The 22,383-nt window shown below is 47.4% G+C and overlaps 1 protein-coding gene across 1 annotated transcript in view; it reads left to right on the forward strand.

Annotated features, from left to right (window-relative positions):
- The window catches only part of F13A1 (coagulation factor XIII A chain), a 150,901-nt gene that overhangs the window by 92,729 nt on the left and 35,789 nt on the right, over positions 1-22,383 (forward strand). Inside the window, exons 9-11 of the mRNA XM_007125187.3 lie at positions 6,319-6,422; positions 8,049-8,137; positions 15,381-15,534. Of these exons, the coding sequence (XP_007125249.1) occupies positions 6,319-6,422; positions 8,049-8,137; positions 15,381-15,534 (347 nt within the window). The remainder of the gene's footprint in view (positions 1-6,318; positions 6,423-8,048; positions 8,138-15,380; positions 15,535-22,383) is intronic.

A 22,383-nucleotide genomic window follows, 5' to 3' on the forward strand; every position in this document is an offset into this window, starting at 1 on the left:
GGGCTCTAGAGCGCAGGCTCAGTAGTCGTGGCGCACGGGCTTAGTTGCTCTGCAGCATGTGGGATCTTCCCGGACCAGGGCTTGAACCCATGTCCCCTGCATTGGCAGGCAGATTCTTAACCACTGAGCCACCAGGGAAGCCCTAAACTGTGACTTCTTAATGAACATCATAGGAGCCCTTCCCTGCATATAATAAGCAAAAACAAATCACCTTCATTACTTTCTCTCTTTTCTTGATGGGTGATTGGTTCCTCCAGGGGGCACTGACTTGGTCTCCGCCTGATTGGACTTTTGGCTTTCGGTGGAGAAGACCCCAGAGGAACTCCAAATGCCCCTTCCTGGTTTCAGCACTCCCACAGTGAACAGCTGCGTTCTGAACTAGCGTGGTTCTCCCAGCTCCCAGCTCCATAAAAGAGTCCTCCGGCATACTTCCCTTCCTCTGAATAATTCCCTTCTGTTGTCTTGCTTCATTACCTTTCCCGACTGGCAAGGTTTTTCTTGGTCCAAGCTTTTATTTCCGCTTTGGAATGTCTTACTAGGCAAGCGTCAGAGTCCACCAACTTGTCTCTACTTCTTTCCCGCCCCCCCCAACCCCCCTTCGTTACTGGAGTGACCAGAGTTTAACAAGTCCAGGGCGTGCTGTCGTTTTTGTCACCAGTATCATTGCCTGTGTCAGGAGCATAACAACAGGGCCAGAGAGGTAGGGCTGTGCCCATCTGCGACAAACACAAATAGTTTGCAAGATAGACCAGGGCCTTTCTTCTACCCCCTGCCATTTGTAAAATAAAAGAATTCCAAGACTTGGTTTACACTTGAAGTTGATCCAAGACATCTCTGTCCCGGCTTTCTCTCAATCTTATTTATGCTCTCCCTTGAGCCCTAAAAAAGCTGCAGAAACAAAATTACAGTCCCACGTAATTTTCTGCACAGATTGCAGATGAGATGACCCTGTGGAATGTTTAAGCAGTTAGCCAAGTTAAAGGCAGTAAAGGACTCCTTGCTTAAATTATCCACTCTATTTTCTTTGAACATACAGCACACAGAGCCCCGAAGCCCATCCTGGTCTCAGCTGTGTTTTCTGTCCACTCTGAACCCTCCCATGGGCGCTTGTCACTCTGGATGTGACCTCAGCCAGTTGTTAGAACTGTGCTCTTCCTTCTTTAGTAAAAAAGAGTCCTCTTAATGGTTGTTTTTTGGGGGGTGAGGGGGACTGGTATATATTTATTATAAAAATTTCAAACGTTGCAGAAAAAAGTATAAAAATAAGAGTCATCCACTTTCTAGCTACTCAGAACATTTATAACATTTTGCTAAGCATTCTTTAATGGGTCCCTTTGCATATTGTATTCATTTTTTTATCGCTGCATAACAAATTTCCAAAACCTTGGCAGCTTAAAACAACACAAACTTATTATCCGACAGTCTCTGTAGGCAAAGGGTTCGGGCCCAGGTTAACTGGGTCCCCTGCTTAGGGTCTCAAATGATGGCAATCAAAGTGTTAGCCTGGACTGTGGTCCCCTCTGATGCTCAGGGCTCTCTTCCAAGCTCATTCAGGTTCTTGGAAAAATTCAGTTCCTTGCAGCTGTAGAACTCATGGAAGCTTCCATCTTCTTCGAGGCCAGCAGGAGAATGTCATTGCTGCCTCACATCTCTAGCTTGCTATGTCCCAGACCTCCCAGATTTAAAGGCTCACCTGATGAGGCCGGGCCCACATGATAATCTCCTTCTTAATTAACACAAAGTCAACAGCTTACTTACCTTAATTACATCTGCCAAATCCTCTTTGCCGTGTAAAAATGTAGTCACAGGAGCAACGTCCCATCCAATTCATGGACTTCACCCACATTCAAAGGGAGGGATTTATACAAGTGTGAACATCATTTAACGTTCTGCCTTCCGCACATACACACACACACAGTGAACACCGTCCCTGGTGTTCTGTAGCATGATTTTTAAAAATTGATATGCCATGGGTATTTTTCCTACCTAATAAATACAGATCTGATTTTTATGGCTGAATGGTATTTTATTTTGTGATTTAAAATAGTTAATCACATATTGGACAGTTTCTGATTCTCCTTCTTAAAAACTATGTAAAGTTGAACATTTCACATTCTTGTCTTTGCATGTGTGTCATTCTAAGGAAAGGAGTTGACCAAATCAAAGGATAAACTAAACCAGTGCTGCAATATCCCTTCCAGGGTCCTCCAGCAGTGCGTGGTGCTGCTTTGCCAGTGAGGCTCTGCGTCTTTTGCTCCGATACTGCCAAATTACTACATCCTTGAAAGGAGTTCTAGAAGTCACTAGCTGCCACTGCAGGAAACATACAGGAAGTGACATAAAGTACAGGTGTGATGTCCACTTGTCACCTCCATCATCTCCCCGAAGAAGTGGTTTTCAATTTGATTAAATAACTTTCGACGACGAGACGGGGGCTTTATCTTAATTTCTACCCTGCTTCTTTAGAAAGAGGCAACAAGGATACTAGATCACATTGAGGGCTGATAATCTTTTTAACTTTAAAAGGACACCGCATATTTTGATGGTATGGTGGGAAGTCGGGCTTCAAATGAAGGCTCTGAGAAAATACAAAACCGTGAATCTTAAAAACAAACACACAAAGATTTAATTATGCCTGCCTTGCTAGGCGATATCCTCGCCTTTCAAGCAACCGATAACTTTGTGAGCACCTCCCATGGGCCAGTTCTAGTTCTGGGAATGTGACGGTGAACAGGCAGGCAGAGCTCACAAAATGAATCCACACACTCTGCAAGTGCATGATGAAACAGCAAGATACATTTATCTAGATACAGATCTAGGTTAAAAAGCTTTAAAATAAAAAAAACTTTCCAAGAAGCATATATATTTTCCCAGGCTGGATAGTAGGTAAACGGAATTCAGCAATGTCTGTAAATGTCAACCCCCTTCATAGGGGAACTTGAGATGTAAAAGGCAGGCGTGTGTACCCAGAAATACTGAACATCCAGCCAAAAGGGGACCCTCGTGGCGTGGCTGGCCCAGGACACATTTCCCCCGGCCACTCCTGAGCAGAGAGAACGGCATGATGGAAGAAGCCCCATTCTTCAGAGGTTGCAACCTCTCCCTCTACCCATGGCAATCTGGGGGCCCAGCTACTGGCCTTCCACCCGTTGACTAAGGCCCAACTCCTCCAGAGCATAAGTTCTGTTCACTTCACCCACTGCTACAAGTTCCTGACCCTCTTATTACACTCTTCCACCCCCAAGCACACAAATAAGGTCTCAGTCTTAGGTGAAAGTGGAAGAGACCGTGGGTAGCTAATTATTCAATAGATACCGAAGTCAGAGAGAAGAAACCTTTCCCCATCTCCCGGTCATTTGAAAAGAAATAAAATCCTCAAAGCAATGTCTTTACCTGAGATCTGAAATGCAAAGCCTATTTATCTTGTTCAAGGCTAACCTGGCCCAGGATACTTGAATTTAAATAAGGAGGTTCTGGGGCCTATTACCCTAGGGCGGTGCTGGTGAAAGCCAGGGTTGCTAAACATCGCAGGCTGTGTAGGAAGCGTGGCTGTGGCCATTTGGGATTGCAAATGTCTCACTGCTGTTCTTTCTGGATCTCTCCGCCTGATGGTGCAACGTCTACCGTTCTTACGGGGAGCTAGCATTGCTTATTACCTGATCACCGTGACCCTCCTTCCAGCTTCAGAGCAAAGATAGAGGCTCCCAGCCTCATATGCTCCTGCCCCGGCACCTCACACCTTGACCCTGACCTACATCTGCACCCGCGTCCCCTGCAGACGATGCCTCGCTGCCCACAATTGTCCATGGCACTGCTCTCCACCTCATCCTCCTGCATCCTTGGTATTTGAGCCTTTTTTTAATTCCGTCTCTCCCTTTATTCTATCTTTATCTCACTCCCTCTCCACTGGTTCTTCCTCCATAGACATGACAATCTCTCCTAACGTAAAAATAATCAAAACAATCTTCCCGCATTGCATTATTTTCTAGCCACTGCCCTATCGTCTCTTCTGGCATTCACAACCTAGGTCACCCTTGGGGGAGAAATCCACTCCGAATTTCTCCCCTTCTGTTCCCTCTACATCGTTTGCACTCACCACTCTCCTCCATCAGCAATAAAGACACCAGTGGCTTCCTACGTCAAATTCCGAGTGTCACGTGTGTATATAAAAATGCCTCGTGAGTTTCATCCTTTGAGTTTCTCACGGGCACTTGAGTTCATCATGTCCCAAGTGAACATGTCACCCACCCAACACCAGCCCCCAGCACAAACCTTCTCTTCTTCCTTCATTCAGTCTTGGTGAATGGAACCATCACACTCCCTGGAAGCTCAAAAGCTTCCTCAGCACTCACAGTTCCCTTCTGACAGCTCCTCTCCTTCTCCACGGTGATGAGGGGAAACTCAGCTCAGTCTCTGGTCCTCACCCAGCTTCCACAAATACAGATCTGCGAATTTAACTGGCCCAAGGATAAAGCCCAAATATTTAACTCGGGATAAAAGTATCTCACAATCTCATCCTCACCAACAACATAGCTCAGTGTTTAAAAGCATGGATCCTGGAGCTCTATCACTAACTCACTGTGCAACCTCAGGCAAGATTCTTAACCTCTCTGTGCTTCCGTTTCCTCCCTTGTAAATGGGGGATAATAATAACAATACCTTTCTCATAGAGTACTGGGAACATCATATGTATTCACGTCCGTAAAGACTTTAGAACAGTGCCTGGCACACAGTAAGTGCTATGTGTATCTGACAGTCTTGTGATGTACTGCCCATTTTCACCTGCCAACCCTCTTCTCCCATGCACACAAGTATGCAAACATGCTACTCACCGGCCACAACAGCATACAGGTCACCAAACACACCATGGTGGCTATTTCTTGTCTCCACAGCTTTGTGCTTAGTCCTTTTGTTAATCTGCTAAACTCCCATTTATTTGGGGGGACTCAGCTCAAATATCACTTCTGCTGTGGTGCCTTCCCTCCTGCCCCAAGGGCTTCCCCACTGAGACCCGATTGTACCCCAAATGAATTTCCCCTGTAGCATGCATCACTTCAATCAATTATTTTTAAAAGTCAGAGAATTACCAAGTTTGAGCATTTATCATAGGCCAGACCCTGTTCTAAGTGCTGTACATGTATTAGCTTGTTTAAGCCTCACAGCAAACCTATGAAATGTTTTAACAATTGGTTTCTGTGTTCCTCATTCATCCCCAATTGTGGGGCTCTTTATGGGCAAGAACCTATGACTTGATCATGACTGGGCGTCCAGCATGGTGCCTGCTGCATGATGGGCCCGTAGATAAGTGAATACCTCTGAACTGAGCCAATCAAAGACGAGCTGAACTCAGAGAGAGATGGACACATGCACGAATTACTGACGTTGAAGGACACTGAGGAATGGGTGGATGGGGTGGATGGTAGCTGGATCTGAAATTCACCCGTGCTATAAACAAAGACTGCTCTAACTACCTCATGCCACCATTAAATTGCTATTACTATATGAATATATTCTATAATGCCGACAGGTTAATGGGCTCCCATTTGTTTCTGTAATGTCAAATAATTTCAGGTCTTTCCAAGGACATAATAATACAATTCATGATGATATTTTTAATCCCATGCTCTTGCTTCAAGGGTCACTTGCTAAGTCTGAAAAGTTTTGCCTGGCCTTCAGCTCATGGGTCACCCACCTTTGATAAAGTGTAAAGAGACACTCACCCTGACAGCCTTTCCTTCTCGTTTGGACACCAGATGGAAATTTGCCACAAATTACAGACAACTAAAGTCAGGAGTTAACATTACAGTTTCTATGGCAATAGTCTAAGCCCATAAACAAAAGCATTCTGCTGCTTAATTGTTACAAAGGGAATATGCTTTTTATAAATCTAATACACATATAAATATAAAAAGAATTCAAAGATAATATGTATTTCGGTTTTAATTAACTTTTCTTCCCTGCCATCTCCCTTGAGCCCATAGTAAATTCTGTTTTCATCAGGCAGTAGATGAGGGTTAAGACCAAAATTGATGAAGGCATCGATTAGAATATCTCTGGGTGGCCTTGAAGCCGATATTAGTGGGGGAGAGAGCAATGTCCAGCCATCTGAGTGCCGCCCCAGGGGTGCCAGTGGAAAAGGACCTGCACAGAAAACTTAAGTCTAGAGCCCCAGTATATCTCTGGGAAGCTTCCAGCTAGCTTAAGCCATTCCAATAATTTATAGATAGCATAGTCACAGGATTTATGGTCACTTTTTGATTTCCTGGAGCATTGAATGTGATGGGAAGTTTAATCTCGCTGGGGTGGTGTTTTTTTAAGGAACTACCACTGCTGGAACGAAGCCTGGATGACGAGGCCTGACCTTCCCGTTGGGTTTGGAGGCTGGCAAGTCGTGGACAGCACCCCACAGGAAAACAGCGACGGTAAAATCCGCATCCTCCTTCAGGGAAAGGGATGTACTACCAACCTTTATTTTGCTTTTATGATTGCATTTAATGTGTGGGAAACACTCCCTCCCAGTGGGAAACGGCACCAGAAGTGTGCTTCCCGGGCACATGTACAGGGCTGACTACCTGCCGGTCAGGTTTACCTTCATTTCACTGGCCGTCTTCACGCTGATTATTTTGTAACTTTTAGGGGGAAAAAAAGCATAAAACTTAACATATATAACTCATCGACTCTTGCTTTGATAAGCAGTTTTGAAGACAAGAGAAAAAGTATCTGGGTAAGCACTTTTGCTAGGCTATAAAATATACTTCAGCAGGGCTTCCCTGGCGGCGCGGTTGAGAGTCCGCCTGCCGATGCAGGGGACACGGGTTCGCGCCCCGGTCCGGGAGGATCCCACGTGCCGCGGAGCGGCTGGGCCCGTGAGCCGTGGCCGCTGAGCCTGCGCGTCCGGAGCCTGCGCTCCGCAACGGGAGAGGCCACGACAGTGAGAGGCCCGCGTACCGCAAAAAGAAGAAACAAACAAACAAACAAAATAATAATAAAATATACTTCAGCCCTGCCTGATAAACGGTGATAAGATAGAAGGCAGTGGTGAAAATAAAGAACTCAAAAAATAATTACAGATCATCCTTTAAATTGTTGTTTTTCCAGACGCTGATTTCTTTTCAGGTTGTGTGATTTCTTTCAAAACTTGAGTATGTAGGTACTTATCTTCTAACGTGTGTGCTGAGTCGTGGCAGCTATGACCTCCTCCCCCACCGAAGTTTTCTAAAATCACACACGTCATAAGGCCCCATTTCTCTTTAGCATGAGGATAAAAATCAGCGGTCTAGGACATGACTTTTATCTCCCCAGGTGTTGATATAAGATATTGATGTGTGCACACGTAAATACACAAAAACATTCATTACGTACTCATAAGGGAACGCCAGTACAATACTGGCTTTTAAGAGAGAAATTTCAACACTTTCCCGGTGTTCCGGATTATGTATCATGATGAGATAGCTGGGTGACTAAAGGCAGCTAATCTCTTATTAACGAGAGCTAGCTGGTTAAAATTCAAAGGACTTCGTAAAAGTCAGCGTGAGCCTACTGACTTCCTGAGTGCACGTGGTCCACGTGCGTGGCTAACATCCAGATTCTCCAGTTAAACTTGACGCGTGTCCATAACGTCCAAACACAAAAAAAACAAAAGTGAAAACAAACAAACAACACCACAAATACTGAGGACGGATCACTGTTTCCAACATTCCAGATACGAGTTATAAAAGGATAAGCCCTATGTAAGCCAGCGGCTGGGCACCAACACAGTTGAGTCTGTTTGTAGTTGGAAGAGTAGACGCAGAGATAATGTTGCCCTATATTCTTTCCGTGGCTTCAAATTTTAGTTTGCAGAGTCATTTCCAACAATCCCCTCTTGATTACACATGTGGGTCATTCACCCACTCCGGCCATGGAAAGCACTGGGGCTACCTCGGTGATGAAGTGGAGGAACATTTGTCTCTACAGAGTCACCTCAGGTCCTATGATCCAGATCAGCTCTGTATCTGGACAAAACTGAAGACGGCACACTCATGCTCTCCCTCCTCTGTGTGATACAGGGATGTATCGGTGTGGCCCGGCCTCTGTTCAAGCCATTAAGCACGGCAATGTTTGCTTCCAGTTTGACGCACCCTTCGTTTTTGCAGAGGTAAGTGGAAAGCTGGGGAAAAGAGCTGCTTTCCTTCCCAACCTCTTAACACATCAAAAAATAAGGTACTGGGCTGTTACTTCTAGATTTCCCAGGTACATCGTGTATGCTTCATGTTTACAAAGTTAACTAGACATCATTCCAACCCCCAGGCGCTGCATGCTAAATGCAGTTCTTACTTAAACATTTTTCTCTCCTTGATGTTTTGAGATTTTTCTACCGGAAAGCAACTGCTTTACTAACCTTAGCTTAGTTCTCTGTACCCCTGAAGTAGGTATCAACGGCTCCCAAGAAATTAAGTGACTAAATGAATCGCTCAACAAAAAATTGGTGGAGACGGTCCATGAATTGAAATGGCAGAGCGTACTTCTTCACCCTGAGACTAGCCCAACAGCTCACGTGGAACAACACCCAAACACACCCCAACTACAGGCTTAGTCTGGGAACTCCAGTCCATTTCCTGCCATTCCAGGCCATCCTCCAACAGTGGAGACAGAGAGTACAGCTGCTAGGATACGGAGGGGAGAAGAGGGTCTGGAACTCTGCACACTAAAGGGTGGATAGGGACGGTTTGGGAAAGGGTCTGAAATTCTGCAAGAACTGGATGGAGGTTGGAAGCAGAGAGGGCAGTTCAAGGGTGCTTCAAAGGGAGCTCAGAAAGTCAAATTAAATGTAAGAGACATCAGGGGAAGGAGAAGGCCAGGAGGCTGCTGAAGGTAGGGGTGAGGAGCAGAGATTTATGAGAGGCTGAGAGGCAGGACTGACCTAGAGTATAATTTCACGAATGATCGCAGTGAAATAATGCCTACTGCTACGTAATCACTTTGCCTACCATGTGATGCTCTTAGCAACCCTTTAAAATGGGTGTTATAATTCTTCCCATTTTACAGAAAAGAAAAATGAGGCAAAGAGTGGTTCAATTACCTTTCCACAATCATCTAACCAACAAAGAGTAGTGCCAAGATTTAAAGCCAGGCAGGCACCTGAGCTCGTGCCAGTAAAAACCACTCTCTGCTACTATTCTAGAATGAGCAAATGTCTATTATCACTACGTGCCAGGCACTGTGGGCATTCAGAAGCCTATGTCCTTAAGAAACTTGATTCTTGGTGGAGATGGTGGTACGTAAACACAGCAACATTTAAATAGCAATAACGCAAGAGATGCTATGGAACTAAATGTCAGATGAGCAATGTAGGTGATCAATGACTTGCGTTTAAGTTAATTGAGAAATATGAGCTAGGAACTGAGGCAGGACAGCAAAGGCCACAAGACCCTGTCTAGGGAGAGTGATCTGGGAACAGACACAAGGACAGCTACATGATAGCCACAGTACGATGAGTGGCGTATTACAGGAGCCCGTGCAAGGAGGGCCAGGGAAGCTGCCTGGGGGGAGTAGAGCCTGAAGCAAGTCTGGAGGGATGTTTAGTAATTATTCAGGCAAAGGGGGTATGAAAGAAGCCAGAGGAAGGAAAGAATTTTACACAGAGGAGAAAACTTGAGCCTCCGAATGGTATGTGCAGACAATTAAAAACTCTACAGGTTCATGAAAAGTGATGTGCTGGGAGGCGTCAAATGATGGAACTAGACACGGGACCTTCTGTCCTGAGAGACGGGCACCTCGTCCCGTAAACGAGAGGCTTCCCACGGGGAAGGGACGGGAACCCGTGCGGCACAGCCTTGAAGGGAAGGCCTCGGGCGGGGGACACGGGAAGGCTGCAACGTTACTCCACGCCCAGAGCAGACAAACAAACGGCGACAGGCGCGGAAGGAGCGGGCAGGCCTGGGAAATGTTTCGGAAATAAGCAAAAGCGGAAATGTGAATTACACAAAAGGAACAGTGTCTCTTCTACTGTTCCGACCGTTACAGTTTCCAGAAGCCTTGGGAGAAACAGGCAGACTGTATTTGGACTTTCACCCTCTCGACTGCATTTTGAGATTTAAAGATTTATCCAATCCTCCCCAGCTGCCGTCTGATCATTGCTGACGCTACGAGCGCTTCTTAATAGGAAATCACTCTTAACACTCGCGAGGCCTTGTTTTTGTATTTTTATTATGCTTTGTTGCTGCGAAGGGGAGAGGAACAGCCTCCCTCCAAGAGCGAATTGCCTAAGAGCTGTTAATGCGAACGCTTTCTGCTGTTATTAAATCTAGATCGGGGTGTTGTGAATGTCGTCGGGACTCTCAGGTTATAATTACTCCTCTCTCACCCACCGCAGGCTTGTCTGACAGCGTGTAGGATTGCTGCTTTGGCGCGGGCTGAGCTTCAGGGCTGAGCCATTTATAAGAGATGCTCCAACTGCTGAAAAGTGCGTGAGGACTCTTTTCTCAAGGGTCCTAAAGTACGACTCCATGGGGCGCGGAGGATTTAACTTTAATGAGAGTCTATGTGACTCTCAGGTCCTAGACAGCATCCTGCCTCCCTCTCCCGCCTCCTTGCTGCCTAAGCTTGCCTCTCCCTAACCCCAGCCACGTCACAGCCGGAACGTGCCTTTTCTTGCCTCTCGGCAGACACTTTCTTGGTCACTCCTTACTCATTTCCGGGCCAGATCAAGCATCATGTTCATTGACTTCTTTTGGTTTTCTCAGGGCTTTTTTAGTGAAAGCAGAACCCCAAATGAGAGAGGTATGCACAAAAAGCATCCTACCTCTGCCCTTCTCCTCTTCCCCTCCGTTTTGGAAATCTACCCTTCCCATTTCTAGATTTCTTCCAGGGATTGAAGCTTACTTCTCTACCCCCCTCCTTTCTCATGCCCTCAGCCCTGCGGTGAGTTTCGTGGTTCTGGAGGCTCTTCGGCCTGTCCTCTCTGACTCCTGGGGACCTGGGGCTCCTACAGAGAGCAGAACGGTTCTCAGTGTCGGGGCTACTTTCCCGATCCCCACGCAATTCCCGCGTTCACTAAGCATGAGCTGCCGCTTCTCTTCTGTCTTAGTTTCTTCTAGTTGTGTCTGTTGACCCCTTCACGCCATCCCACTCAAACTCACGTGCACACGCACGCGCCCGTTTTCCCTCCCTGGCCCCGAGCTAATTTTCACGGCAGCAGTGACAGGCTCCTCGGGGCCACAGTCGCCACCCCATCGCTCCAGAAGCCACACCTTCCCTTGCTCTGGGCCTGCAGTTCCCCGTACACTAACTGTACGAATGCCCCTCTGCAGGTTCTTCGTTCTCAGTTCAAGGTCGTTTATTTTGCTACCACTCATTAGATGCAGCCCATTTTCTGGCATCCCCTAGTCTGATCTAAAATAGTTCACCCATTCGTTCAAGTAACCTATGAAACTTTGGAATCATCTTGGCTTCTCTTCTTAACCTTCCTCAGGCATCTTGCCGGAAATATAATGCCTTCCAATAAATCACAGGTCCAACCACGCCAGTGATCTCCATCACTACCCTCTGAGCTCTGAACAGCACTGAGATCTGGGACGTCTGCCCCTAAATCATCTGCTTCCTCCTCGCTTGCCCCTTTCCTGTTTATTCTCCACAAACCAGCCAGAAGTATCCTCCATAATGTAAATAGAAACATGTCACTCCCCTGCCCCAAACCTCCTAATGGATTCCCATCACTTTTACAATACACTGAAGCATAAATCATTGCAAGATTCTGTGTGACCTGGACCCTGGCTTCCCCTCCACCCCCATCCCTTGCTCATTTCCTTCCAGCCATACTGGCCTTCTTGCTCTTTTGTCAGAGTCTTTACACATACGGTTCCTTTGGCTATGGCAGCTCCTCCCCTACCCTCCACCCCACTTCGCAGGTCCCGTTCCCTCCCTGCATCCAGATCTCTGTTCAGCTCACCTCCTCGAAGAGACCTTCACTCACACCACCTCCCACCTGAAACATCACCACCTGCCCTGTTGTTTCTGTCCTTCTGCTCTGACTTAGTGTTATTATTTCTCTCCTTGCTAGAATGTAAGTTCCACGCAGGTAGGCTCTGTTGGGTTCTCATCGCTGAAAGCAGGGTCTGGCACGTGGCAGCCACCAGTAAATACATGAATGAATAGAGCAAAGCAAAAGCGTGTGCACAGTACGCTGCTGAGAGCAGGATCCCAGAGAGACAGGGGTCACGTGGCACCCTCAAGTGCCAGCAGTCCTGGTGGGAGATGAGGCCCACGTATGCAGCAGCAGGGGACACACACAGGAGTGTGGCCGCGTAGCCAGCCCCTACGGGCTGAAGGAGTGGCAGGCACGGGGTGGCCGTCTGGCGGTTGTGCCAGGAAGGCTCCAGGGCCGGGTGGGCGTCCACTGCCTCCCTCAGAAGCCCTGGAAAGAGCACCACCTTCTCAGCACAGCCTGCAGGGCAGCTCCTTCCACTTGGGAACAAATGAAGAGAGCAAACACTGTCCTGGGTCCTGAACACCAGAGCTTCCATCCTGAGAGGCGAGAGGTGTAGCTTCTGCCAGCAGTGGACACACGTTTACAACAAGCAGAAGTTTGCAAAGAGGCCCCTCTAGCCTGAGGACCCAGCCCACCTTTGCTGAGCCCCAGGGGCCCTGAAACATCCAAACATCCAAACGTGATATCCAAACATATCAGAGTCTTTACCCATATACTGTTCCTCCCGGTAGGAAAGCTCCCCCACTACTGTCCACCCCACTTTGGAAGTGCCCGCGTCTGACCGAGAAGCAAGGGGTGGTGGGGCCGAGAATAGCCATACTTCACGTTGGGTTGTCCAGGTTCTGCGTGACCAGAGCCCTTTCAAATGTGTGGGTAAGGCTAGATGGCCCCGAAGACTCCTTTCCACTCAAAAGAGATTAAACATAGGACTTTCACAGGTGTTGCTGATCTACTTGCCAGCCTTGCAGAGGAGGTATAATTAAACCCAGGCTCAGAGATATTCAGTAACTTGCCCAAAGTCACATAGCCGAGGTCCAATATTTCTTCCCCTTATGACTGTTCTACCATAGAGATCCAGCTGGTCTTGCATACACTTTCTAAGCCCCTCGGTGATTCTTATGTGCAGTCAGGATGGAGAACCACCACACTAGCGGCTGCAACCGAAAAGAAAGCTTGCAGATGTCACTTGGAAAGGATCCTTGCCCTAAACCCTCACGCCCAACATACCTATGCAAAAGCCATTTTATGTGTGTGTTTCTCCTTTCCTTTCCTCACAAGGGACGGTGTAGTGGGCTGGCCTGAGATTTTAGCCTACATGAATTTCCTAAGCTATGCTCAAGGGGAGACAAGGATTTATCCACTTTCATATTTAGCCTTGTCTCCCTGGAAAACTGAAAGCTGCCGTAAGAGTTGTTTATTAAGAGGATATTTACCATCATCGTGGCTGTAATTTGCAAGTGAGGAGGGAGCTGTCCATGCCTGCATGGTCTCCTCCAGAGGGAAGGCTGAAATTCTCAGGAAGCTCACTTAACGTTTCCTTGAACTTTTTTTTCCAAAAGGAGAAATATTCTTTAGGTGTCTGCTCTGTCCCCTCTTGTCCCGATTCCTGGTTTCACATTTCAGCCTTTCACATCATGTGTCTTTCGCCTCCGAGCCCTGGATACTCTGCTGAGGAGCAGAGCCAGCATTGTCCCCCCTCAGAAATCTGAGGCAGCAAAGAACCACCCAGGCCCCGGGCCTGGAAGCACCTCCTCATCACGTGGCGCCATGGTCCTGCGGGGTGATGCGGGAGAGGCAGTGAGCTGTGAAACTCCAGGGAACATGTACGGGTCACCCTGGGTGAAGGTCAGGGCAAGTGCTATGACCACCCAGGGTGAAGGTCAGGGCGTGTGCTATGACTACCCAAGGTGAAGGTCAGGGCAGGTGCTATGACTACCCAAGGTGAAGGTCAGGGAAGGTGCTATGACCATCCAAGGTGAAGGTCAGGGCAGGTGCTATGACTACCCAAGGTGAAGGTCAGGGAAGGTGCTATGACCATCCAAGGTGAAGGTCAGGGCGTGTACTATGACCACCCAGAGTGAAGGTCAGGGCATGTACTATGACCACCCAAGGTGAAGGTCAGGGCATGTGCTATGACCACCCAAGGTGAAGGTCAGGGCAGGTGTTATGACTACCCAGGGTGAAGGTCAGAGCATGTGCTATGACCACCCAGGGTGAAGGTCAGGGCATGTGCTATGACCACCCAGGGTGAAGGTCAGGGCATGTGCTATGACCACCCAGGTGAAGGTCAGGGCAGGTGCTATGACCACCCAGGGTGAAGGTCAGGGCAGGTGCTATGACCACCCAGGGTGAAGGTCAGGGCATGTGCAATGGGCGTGACCCTGCCCACGTTTGTACTTCTTCTCCACCACCTCCCAGCCGTGTGGCCACAAACACTCTGCTGACTCTCTGATTCTTGGTGCCTCGCCTATAATACAGGGATAATAGTACCTACCTCACAGGATTGTCGTTATGGCGTTTAAATTAAATCATTTAAAAATGTCCCTGAAACATTATGGGTCAATACATATTGACTACTTCCTTTCTCCTTAATGGAGATCAGACTTCACGTAAATTCAGAACATTTTGTGAGAAAGCAGAGAAAAGTTGCTCTCTTAAACCTCATCTTTAAAAGCTAGGGATCTATCATCAAGTTTTCCCATTACCTAGTAATGATCATTACATTTTTACTCAATTTTGATGTTTACAAACCTCTGTGAGAATCATGCTCACATAGATTCTATCTCGCTCAGTCCCAAGGCGCCTCTATGAAACTGGCAGAACAAGTGTAATCATTTTCATTTTATAGAAGCAGGAACGGAGGTTCAGAGAGGACAAGGTAACTTTCTAACACCCAAGACCAGAGCCCGTGCTCCCTGCAGCTAATCCAGTGCATCTCTCAAGTACCTTCCTCAGAGCCTTTGAAGCGGCCAGCCCCTCTGCCTACCACAGCCTTTCTTCTCTCCATTTACTTGCTTTAATTATTTTAAGCTTCAACGGGGTAAAATTGATATGTAAAATGCATACATTTAATGTATACATCTTGATGGATTTGGACCTACGCATCTACCTGGAGAAAAATCTCCCAGGAGCCACCCAGCAGACTTTCTCTTCTTCCTGGAAGTAGGTCACGCCATCACTGTCAGCTTAAAGAAGTCTGAGAAGGAGACTAACAGGGTGCTTTCTGCTTTGCCTTAGGAGGTAGAATTTGCCAGCAAGAGAAGGGAAAGAAAGAAATGGTTGGCACGTAAATGACTCAGCACGATGAATAATGCTGTCTCCAGGGACCCTACATGGCTGCACTATTGAGAGTTAGAGATTTTGGTGACAGGAACACTGGACGCTGGCTAATGGTCTCCTCTCCTGTTTTCAGGTCAACAGTGATCTTGTTTACATTACAGCTAAGAAAGATGGCACTCATGTGGTTGAAACCCTGGATACCACCCACACTGGGAAATTAATCGTGACCAAGCAAGTTGGAGGAGATGGCATGAGGGACATTACTGATGCCTACAAATTCCAGGAAGGTAAGTTACTGCAATCGAACGAAGATTGCGCTGCCCGAGGCTGCTTAGCACTTTCGTAGTAAAAGTCACTGTCACCACGAAGACATGTGTTCCGGAGAAGGCACGGCCATTTGCAGCATTTTGAAGTTAGGAGAGAACTGGAGTGAATACACATCACACCCACAATTTCTCGTGTCATTGTAGTGTTACTTGTTTGTTTGCTTTGAGCGGAATTCTGCTTCACATGGCTTTTGAAATAAATGCTTTAAAGTCATGTCTCTTTTAACAGAGTATAGAATGTGTTCTTGTTCATAAAAATATGAAAGAATCTTAATTTCAAATAATCCCATTAGAAAACATTGCATAACTAATGTACTTTTAGTTCAATAATGAAATTTAAATACCTGTTCACGTTTGTTTAGTACCTTAAAAACTATTTTCACATGCATTGTTCCCATGACATATCGTGGAAATCCCCTGAGGTAGACGATACAACATTAATAGGACACTGCAGTCTCACTCATTCAGGCCAATTAGAATGAAGGCCCGTTTCAATCATAAAATAACGTTAAGGTGGTTTTTGTTAACTCTTCGTGTGTGGAACGTCTGCAATGGAGCTGTTGAGCTCAGTCCCGTCTCCATCGTACTGAGTGCCTGCTCTATGCCCGGAGTTGTGTTTGGTGCTGGGATTCTCCACAGCGAGTAGAACCCAGTTTCCGGGCAAGCGATAGGCTCATTCTGCTGAGGGCTTTGAAAACAAAGAAGAGGGGCAGTCAGTCCAACCAGGAGATTCAGAAAAACAAAGCCCGGTAAGAGAAGTCCCAGACCACAGCTGAAGGAAGCTGGACCAGGCTTTCCAGGAGATGAGACTATGACAAGGCCACGGGGTGTGAATCAGCCGGTGTGTTTAGGGTCCCGCAGACATCACTAAAGCATTAAGCTCATTGAGTGCCCAGAGGCTGGAGTCCCATCTCCCCAAGGTCAGTAGTGGACAGGAGGTGGAGGACCTTGGGTGTCTTCGTGGGGACGTGGAATATATGTTACAAGTGATTCAGTAACCGAGCTTCTTAGGAATGGCAAATGCCATTTTAGTAAATGGGTGAAAATGAAGAGTCGTTTGCATTTACCTAAATATTCATCAGTATTCCTGAAATGCTGAGTGCAGAATTTGTTTTAAATATTTTAGATCCTCTGTCTCCCTGCTCTTATTTACAAAAGCGATTTACACTATAAAGAGAAAGTTTGCTGAATTGAGAAATTCAGGATTTGTGCCATCTGAACCCATGAATTTCTGCTGTATTCCTGAAATAGATAGTTCTTCTCTTCTGTTGGTTATCATCCACTGCACAACCTCGATACAAAAGATTTTTTTTTTCTTTTGGGCTTTTTTCTAAAAAGAGAGTTTTTAAAAACATAAGCGAGGGCTTCCCTGGTGGTGCAGTGGTTAAGAATCCGCCTGCCAATGCAGGGGACACGGGTTCGAGCCCTGGTCCGGGAGGATCCCACATGCCGCGGAGCGGCTGGGCCCGTGAGCCACAACTACCGAGCCTGCGCTCTAGAGCCCACGTGCCACGACTACTGAAGCCCGCACGCCTAGAGCCCGTGCTTCGCAATGGGAGAAGCCACCGCAATGAGAAGCCTGCGCGCCGCAACAAAGACCCAACGCAGACAAAAATAAAATAAATAAATAACTAAATTTATTTTTTTTTAAAAAAAAAAAGCACAATAAAACAAAACAAACGAGCCATGCCCGCTTGTGATAGAGTGACAGGCAAAAAGATTTGGAAAGGAAAAAGGAGTCCATATAGGAATGAAAGGAGCCAGCTGTAACATCCACGCATTTATTCATTCATCCTTTCAACTACTTGCTGTTAACCACCCGCCAGATTCCAAACACTGTTGGGATGGAGACACACACAGCCCTGCCTTCCCGTCTATAATAGCTAGAGAGACGGGCAGGAAGCTGGGTGTTGGATGCCTAGGACGGGGTGGTTGGACAGATGCTCAGGGATCCTGGAGGACCTTAGCTGTGGGCTCCCTGAATCTGAAGGACAAGCAGGGAAGCACGGGGATCACTCTTTCCCCAGGGAACGAGTTCTCCAGGAAAAGGCAGCAGGACAGGGATTGTGGATAAACTCTCCCAGTGTGGAGGAGTCCTGAGCAGACAGTGTCCAGAACGAGAGCTGAGCCGTCCTCTAGGAAGCCGTCCAAGTGATCTGCTACCTTGTTTAAACTGATCAGCAGGATATGCCCTGAGTGGTCAGCCACGGAGGTGGCGGTGAAGACCAAATCCAGGTCAGGCGTCAGTCCATAGGAGAGGAGTCAGGAGCTTGGCCAAGGGACAATCCCAGATTAAAACAAATAAAATGTGCCAGCTCTGAATGGGGAAGACAGCTGAGGTCCAGGCCTCCAAGGTCTGGCAAGAAGGCAAGGCTCAGAGGAGTGGAAAGTGTGGGGGGCTTGTCCAAACAGAAGAGCCCCTAAAATCCGCATAGATCGTTTAAGAGATATCCCATCCTGCTCCTGGGCTGGAGTCTGATTCCAGGTGGATCGTTAGCTTCTGAATCAAGGATGGCGTGTGGGTTTCATATTCTAACATTGGGAGTGATGGAGTGAGTGCCGTTGAAGAAGGAAGCTAGCTGACCCTGCTCTTGTACGCGGTGGGAGAGAGCGGGTGGTTTTGGATGTCCCCCAGGGGCATGTAGGAGAGACTGCCAGCATCTGGGCCCGTGCCTTTGCCACCCCGATCCTCATTATTGTATCTCTTCTATAATTTCTCTACAAATGCTGAGTGTGGCCACTAACCTGTGGCGAGAGTGAAAACAAGGAAAAAAATATTACCAGATTTAGGCATTTACTATTTTAATTAACTAGACTGTGGAAAGATCATTTTTCACGTCGATGAACTAAAGCTTAATGTCCATTTTATACGCTTCTTTAAAATATAAGATGAAGAAACTGTAAAATTTGGAAAACTAGAATTCTTAGAACTTCTCCTGCGGCGATGTCTTCTTCTGTGATGGTGTCTGGGTCCCGTTTCCTCTTCGCTCCATCAGTTATACCTTCTGTCACTTGTATTTTCATCTCTCCTTCTCTATTAGCTCCTTCCCATGACCATGTCACCTGTGTTAAGAAAATTTCCAAAACTCTTTTTCAACAATAAAGTCTCCTGCAAACATGGTCCATCCTTTCTTCTCTTTGCCTGCACAGCTGCCCGCACCCAACATCCTTTTCCTTTTCCTTTTATTTCTCATCCACTGTGCCCTGAGTTCTGCCACCTGCTCATCCTTGAAGCCCTTCTCCTCAAGGTTGCCAAGACATCTGATCGCCATGTAGAATAAATATTTTGCAGATTTCAGCTTGCCTGAAACCTCCTGAATTTTTTTTTTTTTTGGCGGTACGCGGGCCTCTCACTGTCGTGGCCTCTCCCGTTGCGGAGCACAGGCTCCGGACGCGCAGGCTCAGCGGCCATGGCTCACGGGCCCAGCCGCTCCACGGCTTGTGGGATCTTCCCGGACCGGGGCACGAACCCGCGTCCCCTGCATCGGCAGGCGGACTCTCAACCACTGTGCCACCAGGGAAGTCCTTGTTTTTTGTTTTGTTTTGTTTGTTTTGTTTTGTTTTTTGTTTTGGTTTGGTTTTTTTTTTTTTTGCGCTACGCGGGCCTCTCACTGCTGTGGCCTCCCCGTTGCAGAGCACAGGCTCCGGACGCGCAGGCTCAGCGGCCATGGCTCACGGGCCCAGCCGCTCCGCGGCATGTGAGATCCTCCCGGACCACGGCACGAACTCACGTCCCCTGCATCGGCAGGCAGACTCTCAACCACTGCGTCACCAGGGAAGCCCCTGACTGCATTTTTTTATGCTATTGCTCACTCACAATTCTTGAAATTCTCTCTTCTTTTTTTAATTAAAATTTTTTTTAATTTATTTTTTATTCAAGTATAGTTGCTGTACAATATTATATAAGTTACAGGTGTACAATACAGTGATTCATAATTTTTCAAGGTTATACTCCATTGATAGTTACTATAAAATATTGGCTATATTCCCCATGTTGTACAGTATATCCTTGTAGTTTATTTTATACCTAATAGTTTGTACCTCTTAATCCTCTTCCCTCCGATTGCCCCTCCCACACCTTCCCAATGGTAGGCACTAGTTTGCTCTCTATATCTGTGGGTCTACTTCTTTTTTGTTCTATTCACTAGTTTTTTAGATTCCACATATGAGTGATATCAGACAGTATTTGTCTTTCTCTGTCTGACATATCTGCCTTAGCATAATGTCCTCCAAATCCATCCATGGTGCTGCAAATGGCAACATTTTCATTCTTTTTTATGACTGCGTAATATTCCATTGTGTATACATACCACATCTTCCTTTTCCATTCATCTGTTGATTGGACACTTAGGTTGCTTTGACGTTCTCTCTTCTCTTTGTTCCCATGATACAGCTTTCTCCTGGTTCCATCCCAACCTACCTGACTCGTTTTTCCATCTTCCTCTGCAACTCAGAGCTCCCCTTTCTTTGCCCCCCTCAGAATGCTTCTTCCTTCTAGGCTTTGTTCCTACCCAGTAGCTGGTGTTAACATGCACATACATACTGATTCTCCCAAGTCTGTCTCCAGCCTAGACTTCACTTTTAAGCCCCACATTCACCTAAATGTCCCACAGGAACCTGAAACTGAACCTTCCCAAATGCCACCTTCTATCACTCCCTCCCCACCTCAGATCTATTTCTCCCGTGCTCCCTGCCCCAGGGAAGAAAACCATGATCCACCCAAACTTAGCACGTCGAGAGTAAGTCAAGCAGCAAATCCTCCAAAAGTCCCCTTTGAAATAGTTCGAATGTATCTCCTCCCCTCCATCTCCATGGCCCCTCCCTGAGAATCAAATGGCGCTGGGCGTGGAAGCCCCTCTTAACATAGTCCCTGATATGTAGTAAATGGCCAACAAAAGTTAGCTTCCACTATTGCTGGTAATTCTGTTATTACTACCATGCTCCTACCACTAGCTTGGAGTCTGATAGTTTTTCTCCTGGATACCTGCTATAGTTTCCCAATTCCACCTTCCCTCCTCACCCTCTTTCCCTCTGTGTAAGTCATTGCCTCCAAAGTGACATATTTAATGACATAAATCCCAACCTGTTGCTGCACTGCTTCAAAGCCCTCACTCGCTTCCGTTGCCTGCAGGGTATTCCAGCCAGAGCTCGCCAAGCCTCTGCTAGTTGCCTTTTGGCCCCCTCGCAGCTCTTCCTAGCCATACACACAGGCATCAAAATCAGCAGCCAGGTGAGCTGAGACAGGTCCTCCACCAAGCCAGGCTCCCACTTGCCTCCGTGCCTTTGCTCTCGCTCTGGAAGGAAAAACCCTCTGAGAAGCCTCCCCTGTCCCCAGGTGGTGTCAAATCTCTGTCCCGTGTTCCCTGCACCACACACAAACGCTTGACCCAGCGTCTGCGACGATACACGTGTGGTGATCTCTCCGCACTAGTCCCCTTAGACCCGGGTGGGAAGGGCTGCGCTTCTCATCCGAGCCTGGACATCACAGGGACACAACAGCATGAGACGATCAAAGGAACGGTAGCTCAGGTGGCACTTGCACAGGTGAGCTTAACCGAACATCAGATGTCCTAAACCGGACTATTTCATATCTATTATAAAGATGAACGTTTTGTCCCTAGATGAAGGCAAAGTGCTTCTCCAAACCCCAGTCCTCCAGAGCCTCTGTGCCAGGCTGGGTCCCAGGTCCTGGGGACACAGAGCTTACTTTCTCCTGGGGGAAGTAATGTCACACAGCGACCTGTTCTGGGAAAAGGAAAGAAAACCAGGTAATGTGTTAGTTAGTGAGAGACGAGAGGACCAGAGTAACGGAAGTGGGGGGGACACTCTGAGAAGGTGACATTTGAGCTAAGACCTGAGCAGTGAGAAGAGGCTTCATCAGACATAAAGGGGACTCTCATTACACCCGGTTAACGGAAGGGTGGTTTTGACCTTGGTCCTGGAGCCACAGAGGAGCCTCAGGAAATGTGATCTGGCTTTAGATCATTCTCTCGGCACCAATGGCCCTGCGTTATGTGAGACATCAGAGCTCAGACCACAGCTGCAGAGAGCGGGGATTCCGTCGAGCTGGGAATTCTGCCTCCTACCTGGGCCTGCGCTTCCTGGAACCCCTCGCCTGCCTCGAGTCCAGAAGCTTCCACCGCCCCTCCCCCGCTCGGCCAGCTCATCCTCTCCCCACGAGGCACCTCTCTGACCATGACCATGTTCCCGCCGCTGGTGTTCACCTCCCACATTTTGCCTAAATGCATGTTTGGTGCCCGTCCAAAGCCATGATCATTAACGCTCTCTTCCTTGGGGAGCTACTTGCCAGATGCTTTCCGCTAAAATATTTCACTATGCTTTCCCTATCACAGCCACTCCTTCCCTTCAGTATTATCTCCCTCTTGTCGACTGTGAAGCATGTGCTCTGGCCAATGCTTGTCCTGGACCAGTTGTTTCTGGCACATTCTTGCAGTCTTGACAATCAGAGACATGGTTAATACCCACACAGAAATACACATTCATTTGTTCGCAGCACCTGCTGGCATTCTCTCTGTCTTTGCAAAGTCCTGGTAGCTGCCAATTCTTATGCCTGTCCTACCTGTAAACCGCTTACCAACCCTACCGCGTCCGCGTCCTTACTTTACACACGAGGAAACCGATGGCGGTAGTAGTCCCTGCCTTGAAGAGTCCTTCTGAGGATTAGACGAGACAGGGTACAACATGCACTTCCCATGACACCCGTCACGCAGTTAGCTCTCCGTGATACTTGTTAGCACTATTAATTGACCTCTTCATTTTTTTTTTTTTTTTTTTTTTTTTTTTTTGTGG

The sequence above is a fragment of the Physeter macrocephalus genome, chromosome 18 (assembly GCF_002837175.3).
Source record: "Physeter macrocephalus isolate SW-GA chromosome 18, ASM283717v5, whole genome shotgun sequence".
NCBI lineage: Eukaryota > Metazoa > Chordata > Mammalia > Artiodactyla > Physeteridae > Physeter > Physeter macrocephalus.